Genomic DNA, 7,744 nt, shown 5'->3' on the forward strand with positions numbered 1-7,744 from the left:
ACTCTATCATTTTATATTATTACAAGTATTAAAAGTGTGTGTGAAAACTTTTATGCTTTAGAGCTTCTTAATGTATGCAAATGCATACTCTGATAGGTGAGTCATGATAAGCTGCGATAGCTCTAAGCACCTCCCTTCCTTCGTTACTCCTCCTCAACTTTTACCAGGGACACACGAGGGGGCTGCTGGGTAATAGGATTCATAAAGCAGAGCAGTGGCGCAATGGCAGTTTTCCACTGCTGTGTCAACCCTGCTTGGCTGGGTGAGGCTGCTCTCCTACGGCCTGGCAGGGTTGACCCCTCTCTGGCCACTGACAAACAACAGACCGAACGACGCTGCCAGGTTGACAGACACACAAACAAACAGACAAACTCATTCTTACACACACACACACACACACACACACACACACACACAAAGACATTTTAATGCGCAAGCACAGTTAATCAGGCATGAAGACAGCAGGGGGGGGGGAGCATGTGAATACAATCTTAGCTTCCTCTCTCTCTATCTCCAATGCAACAACACACGTGTGTAAACGGAGACACGGCCAGCGCACCTTCTGGAACGTTCTCGTCGACAACACATGGAGTCCATCACTTCCTCTCCAACTCTCCCTTTCCAATAGTAAACACTCATCTGTGTACGATTAGGAGGGCAAGCAGCCGTCTCGAACACACACACACACACACACACACACACACACACACATACAGTACATATAAACACACACATCTGCTTAACTCTAATTGCTACTTAGACCACTCGTCATTGCACTCTTTACTTGCTCAAATTGCTGTACTTATTTAAGCGACAAGGTGTCTGTGTTTACTCTCCGACGATAAAAAAACAATAAAAACACAATTCAATTACCATTTCTTTCTCTCTTCACTATACTTTTGCTGACAAGATCATTGTTTATTTCAAAGTGTATAGCAGAGGATCTCCAGAAATGTAAAGATGCGTGGTGAAAAATAAACAAAACACTTTGAGCTCCTACATAAGAGAGAGTGGATCTATGACAGTACAGGTGCTGCTTATAGAAGGATTTATTTAATACCTCTTGTTGTGCATGACCGTGTTGCAAATGGCTTTGAAGCAACAAATAAAAAAATTTAAAAAAATTATCCACGCCAGTGACTATTCCTTTCTCGATTTTTTCTTCCGTTTTTTACTGATGAATGTTATCACCATTTCTCAGTTGTTTCCATTTTGCCCCCCGTCCCCACCTCCCCAAATCTTCACGTGTCTATGTTAATGTCCTGGCCATCAAGAAGAGTAAATACAGCTTTAACGGGATTTGTTTTCCTGACAATGAATGCCACATGTGGAGGAACTCAGAGTCATGGCTCAGCACAACAGTTAAGAGCAGTAAGTGTGAGTGAGAGTGTGTGTGAGTGAGAGTGTGTGTGAGTGTGAGTGTGAGTGTGAGTGTGAGTGTGAGTGTGAGTGTGTGTGTGTGTGTGTGTGTGTGTGTGTGTGTGTGTGTGTGTGTGTGTGTTTGTGTCAGTGCGTCTAAATAATTGCATTATAAGTACGTGCCTCGACTCAGTCAGGAAAACATGATTGGATGTGGAAGAAATCATGTCTGGCTCCCTTCCAGTCACGGTATGACAGGAAATGCATACATCCTTAAACTAGCAAAGTCAGTCCCCTCTAGACAACATACTGTCTAATGATAGGACAATTTTGGCAGTGTAATTGGTCACAGGGCACACACACAAACACACACACAAATCTCTCCTATCGCTTGGCCCAGATCCAAGTTTACAGTATTCCAGATGCAGTCCTTGGGTAAGACTTTAATGGATTAATAAATACCTCCACAAATACTAAATGACCTAACTTCCTAGGTAGCAGCAGCAGGCATAAAATGGCATAGCACCAAAATGTGCCATCACCAGATCGGCAATGTGTTTCCCATTTCTTTATGAATGCCACAAGACAGCGGGGGGGGGGGGTTGAGCTTCTGGGAAGAGAACACGCGAGTTAACCAGGAGCTTGACAGGCAAGAAAAATGAAAAACGGCTGGTGTTTTGCACTGTTGTCGCTGTAGTGACTCAAACTAATAATTAAACCAAATTTGTTTAAGTGGGAACAATTAGGTCTGGCCTTGTAGAAATTTACTGCAGTGCGACGGCTGGTGGAATGAGCAGAGAGCAGCGAGGGAGAGGACAGCGTGGTGTTAATGTCATACAAGTGAAGAGGTTGTTTGATAACAGGAGATCTTTAATATGTGCATTCATAGTACGTACCACCCCATAGATGTCAAGGTGAATAAAAAGGAATGGGCTCCCCTTTGAGAGTAATTAACCCCACCTTAATTTACAGCCTTTACACTACACTACATTCAGCCAGGTTAATATCCAACCTCAAAAATCTTTCTACATTCACCATGGCAACCCAAAAGACAGCAGAGTTGCTTGCGCAGCTCCACACTTTTTTTTTCTTTCTTAGATGTTACTCTCCCGAGTACTTGAACCCATCCCGATCCCAGTGCAGTTATAAACCTGAGCTGAACCTGTCCACACACACACACAAACACACACACACGCGCACACACAAACACACAAGTTCCCTGTTAATAGAACTAGTGTTATGGCACTAGGAAAGAATCTGCCACAGTCTGCCCAATCTGACAGCTTTTATTATTTATTAATTACCTTTCTTTTACAAGCTGGAGAATTCAGTAATTTACTGAGGCCTGCTGGCAGGAGGGTGGAGGAGGTTGTTTTTCCAGCCCTGAGGGACAAAAGGCCCTCTCAGGTTAGTGAGAATGTCCAGCCGTTCTGCATCCTGACTAGACTTTATTTTCTCCTCTGTTATTTATATATATAAAGTAGGTAAAAGGGAGGTCTGTATATAAAATGTATAATATATTTTACTGTCTATTAAAACTAACATTTTTAAACTTTATGGATCTATACTCGGTTACCATTTTCTGCTTTCTATTCCCATTCATTACTCCTCAATACTTCTCATTCAATGCATGAACCAGTGGATTGTTTAGCCTACAATTTCACACTATAATGAACTAATCATTTTAATGATTATAATTATTCATCCAGGCCATCGAATACTACATCAGTGTGTCCTCTGCTCATATATGTGGCTTTGAAATGATTAATTTAGTATATAAAACGCCAGAAAGTCAGTCCAAAATTCAAAGATATTAAATTAAATTGACGTCAACTGGGGAAAGCAGGAAATTATCACACATAAGAAGCTGGAGGGTGCAGCTGTGCCCTACAGTAGGTGCAGAATAATAATCATGCAGTACCTCGCTCTCACTACATTCGCTGGCGTCATCACCATGAATGGCCATCTGGTAGCAGGCGTACAGCGCCACCGACTGCTGATAGGACGCTGTGAATTGAGGGTCCTCAAAGCTGACTGGCACTAGCCTCACCTTCAAGAACAGGTTGTGGGAGGGAAAGAGCAATAAGGAGGAGGGCGGTCATATAGGGTTTGACAAAGGGTATGAGGACAATGAGAAGTTGGAGGATAAATTTTAAAAAAAAGAAAAAGAAGAAGGGAGAGAGGAATGGACACCGAAGGTATCAACAGGTTTTAAAACAGTGTTTCACAAGTGTTTTGACACCTTAGGGTTCACGTCAGTCTCCTAGTCCTCAGGGCCAGCTGGTAATCCAAAGAGTTTGAGTTTGATTCATTGATGTTATCACTGATTTGATCTGATTTTTTTTCAAAAAAAGGACACGAGTGCAAGCAAACAATGGGATTCTAGGAGACTGAAGTGTTTTTCGAAACAAGAGGATGTCGGACAACTTGAAGATGAGGCTAGTGCACTATCCAGCTACCCAGCTTTACCACAGCTCTCACCAGAGACGATTGGGAATTGAAGATTCAACACAGAGTCGTTGCGTGTGAAGTCCAGAGCAGCAGAAATCCAAAATCAAGTCTACACTACACGGATCATCGCAACTAGACACAAACATACTCTTATCCAACACTATAGACTCCTCTCAATGAGGTATACAAAGCTCGACAGACTGCACGCACAAAGGAAATTAAAATCTCATTAGCACCACTTAATACGAGGTTGTAATGACACCCCAGCTCAGACACAGACAAATTTACTGTGAGGGTGGGGCGGCGGAGGGCACAGACGAGGTAAATGTGTGAAGGTTTGGGAGGGTTCAGCTGACGGACTGCGCCCCCCAAAAACCGTAACAGCTTTAGACTAACGACCCCGTCGGCCGATCGAGGGCCAATTCAGACACCTGGAGAAACACTGCTCTCAACCGTGGCGTATGGAAACATTTTCCCCTCCATTTCCTCTCCAATTGACTCTCGCTCTTTTTAACACATACACTCTCTTTAATACTAAAACTTCAATGCACTTTTTTCCCCCGTTCATACACACACAATGGTATCTTCCAATGGCGAGTCAACTGTTTATTTCCAGAATGTGATGTTGCAGAATTTTAATGCTAATTAATTATTAGTTGCAATCTATTTACAGTCTCATATAGTTAAAAAATAAATTAAATTAAATAAATGTAATAAGATATGTAAATAATACCCATTACATGCTTAAAATAGAAACTGAATTGTAATGAACATTTCACTGCTACCCCTTTGTAAATATTGAACCAATCATATATTTTTGTCCATTACATTACATAGAGCTGAAAATATAGAAGACAATTTCTTAAGCAACTAGTGAAATGATCCTTTTGATGCCTCTGATGGTACCCAAACATGTCAGCCCTCTCCCTCCCTCCTTCCCTCCCTGGGTACCCCTACATCAGCTTGACCTACGCCCCCCACCCTCTGACCTGGCTCTCGGAGGGTTTGTCAGGAGGGTCCTTGTGAATGGCCATCTGGTAGAGTTTGTACACCTGGTAGGAGGCGTCGAAAGAGGCTTTGAACTGCGGGCAAGGGGGATTGGAGCGCACTAGCCTCACCTTCAAAAAGAATACGGGCAGATAAGGGTTAACATCAAAAATGGAAAAAAAAAAGTTACTGAGAACATCATAAGTGGTGATTAACATTCCTGAAAGAGGAGCACATGATTGCAAATCAAAGAGATAACAAGTGTGACAGCAGTGCAAAAATGACAAGAGACTGACATAAACACACCCTCTCCTGCCAGGGTGACACATCCATTATGATTTTTAACCATTTCACAAATGAAATTTACTTGTATCTATTCTCCTTTGGTAGAGGGCTTGTTTTCACCAGTGGAAGCTGTTGTTCCTCGTATTTGTAGCTTGATGTGAAAACAAGACAATATGGTCGAGGGTGTGTTATGTCCATCTCCATCATAATGCAAAAATAGGAAGTTTTACTCAAGAAAACACATAATGTGACAAGAATATGTTGTGTTAGTAATCACATGAATAAAAAAAATCATTAGCCTATTTACAGTAGTGTATACATGAGCCCATTTCCAGTGCTTCACCATGTCATCTGAACCTGATCATGTCCAACTGAAATTATAATGTGCAGAGAGTTCTTTATAAACCTTACCTTTTAACCTTTTCTACTGTATGCTTTTGAAATTATTAAGTTGAGCAGTAGTCCATATTCAGCTAACTAAGCCAAGTAAGTAAGAAAGCATCCAAGTTAGCAAATAAGTTAATATATTCATACATACACATGAGAAATTTTGCAGTAAGATCATGAGAAGCCGGTGATATAAAACAAAAACATGGAAAGAAAAGCTAAAGAAGAATTTAACTTTCACATCCTTTGGTCTCATTTAATTAACCATCTCTTTGTTTGGATGCTTTTATTGGCAACAGAGGCTGTGACATACAAATCCGCAGGACCGACAGGATAAAGGAACTGAACCTAGGGTTTGTTTGAGTTGGACCACAGTGGGTCTCTCTCATATGACCACTTGGCACCTACAGCCTTTAGTCCAACAGAGACGATGGATCTCTTACGTAAGGAGCATAGCGCTCAAGTTCCGCCTTTTTAATTTTGTTCTAACCTAAAGACATATTTTGATAGGCTGAAATCTTTTTGGTGAACCAACACTGCAGCAGATAATGGAAAGGCATGGAAATGAATTCTTTTACAACTCTCATAACAATCTTATAATACAACACCAACAGTCTGATACTTGACTGCCTCAAGAATGTTCAAATAGAGCCACATAATACTGGTGGCTTTGGTTGAGCTTTAATTAAAATGAGAGATGCTGGTTTATCAAAGCTGTTATCTAAGACATGTTGCTCTGAACCTGGAACATCAAGACCTTACAGTGCACTCGTGCAGAGTTAAATGTATTTAACAGAGGAGACAACTGATCCAACAGTCAATCCATCGCATGTTAGCAAAAGCGATCTGGAAAGAAAAAAAGGCTATGAGAATACATGTGGTAAGTGTGGAGACAGCAGACAAGACTCTTGAGGAGGATATTGGTGTTCAGTTCCACACTTCCCTGAGGTGCCTGAGGGGCTCTGAATCACGTTGTCACACTGACCCCTGGTGGTGGGTAGTAGAACTACAGCTGCATTTAGAGCCAGGACAAGAGTAACTGCTGGACTGTCCATACTTAAATTGTGTTCTCTGTCACTGAGACTTATCTTCTTGCTATGTATTTAAATAACCTCAGAAGTAACTCTGAGGTCACAGATGCAATATGGCAAGAGAGAAATGTCAAGTGGGCAGTTTCACAGTCAACAAAAGCTGAGCTCAAGGCGCCAGTGAAGCAAAGAGATGCTTCATCACTAGGTTTTTCTATCTCTATTTCCTGTCTGTATTTATTTACAAAGATTTCATACATATCGTGCAGAGTATTTTCCTCAAGCACTAAACTCATCAGTCAACTAGCATGACATGTTTAACAGATGTGTTTATAATGAGCGAGAGCTGGAGTCCATTTAATTGCTCTAGTGTAAACATCTATCATCTGGCGGTGGTGTGAAAACCTCTTTCGGTACAGAAGCTCAAGACTCAACAGGATGCACTAAACAGCTCATCATCCGAATTGTCCTTTAGCCACAAATCCGATGCAGTCTGGCCACGTGTTCTTCACTATGCAGCTACCAGGGGCGATTGGAGGCATGTCGATTATTTGACTTGTTAAACATGTAATTAACCTTCATTTGCAAAGGACAACCTTGTGCCCGTGCCCACTTTGTGAGATTGAATGATAATTGTAACAAACAAATTAATCCAATTGAAAAGAGCTGACTGAGAGGAGGTTTTGCCAGTGCTGGTCTCAGGGGGTTACAGACAAGAGACAGACACTGCCTGGTTCATCGCTGCATCTGGCTCGAATCTTGGTCAAGACCAAGAATGACGTTACTCTACCAACCTCAGCTCGAAGCTTTCGCCAGGGATCTTTCTACATAGTTCTGCCCCCCTGCCAAAAGTTCATTTCCATGTCCTCTCACACAAACTGCACTGGGAGCTGTGGTTTTAATGTCATCAGCGGGGTAACGCGACCCAGTTTGTGTGGTGTGCCTGTCCTTCAGTCGAAAATCGAACTGGAAAGGGGTGTTTTTTTCCACTCTGCTCTGGCCAGCTATCCTCTCCGCACACATAAACACATGGTGAAGTCACTGGAGCAAGGGGGAAGAGGGAAGCTAACTGAATCCAAACATTATGGAGACAGAGAGCTCAACCAAAAACACTATTTCTTAATGGTAGCTGGAATCCCCACAATAGGCTAATGTTTATTCCAAGTCACACAAAAAAAGAAAGAAAAGAAGAAACAACATACTCTATATTTCCGCTCACCTCAAGGCAATGAGAAGCGTTGTCCGCC

At 41.9% G+C, this 7,744-nt stretch overlaps 1 protein-coding gene across 1 annotated transcript in view; it reads right to left on the bottom strand.

Annotated features, from left to right (window-relative positions):
* LOC133992351 (arginyl-tRNA--protein transferase 1) overlaps positions 1-7,744 on the bottom strand; it is a 51,919-nt gene that overhangs the window by 35,019 nt on the left and 9,156 nt on the right. Inside the window, 3 exon segments of the mRNA XM_062431091.1 lie at positions 3,281-3,409; positions 4,800-4,928; positions 7,717-7,744. The exon segment at positions 7,717-7,744 is cut by the window's right edge and continues 187 nt beyond it. Of these exon segments, the coding sequence (XP_062287075.1) occupies positions 3,281-3,409; positions 4,800-4,928; positions 7,717-7,744 (286 nt within the window).

The sequence above is a fragment of the Scomber scombrus genome, chromosome 12 (assembly GCF_963691925.1).
Source record: "Scomber scombrus chromosome 12, fScoSco1.1, whole genome shotgun sequence".
Classification (NCBI taxonomy): Eukaryota; Metazoa; Chordata; class Actinopteri; order Scombriformes; family Scombridae; genus Scomber; species Scomber scombrus.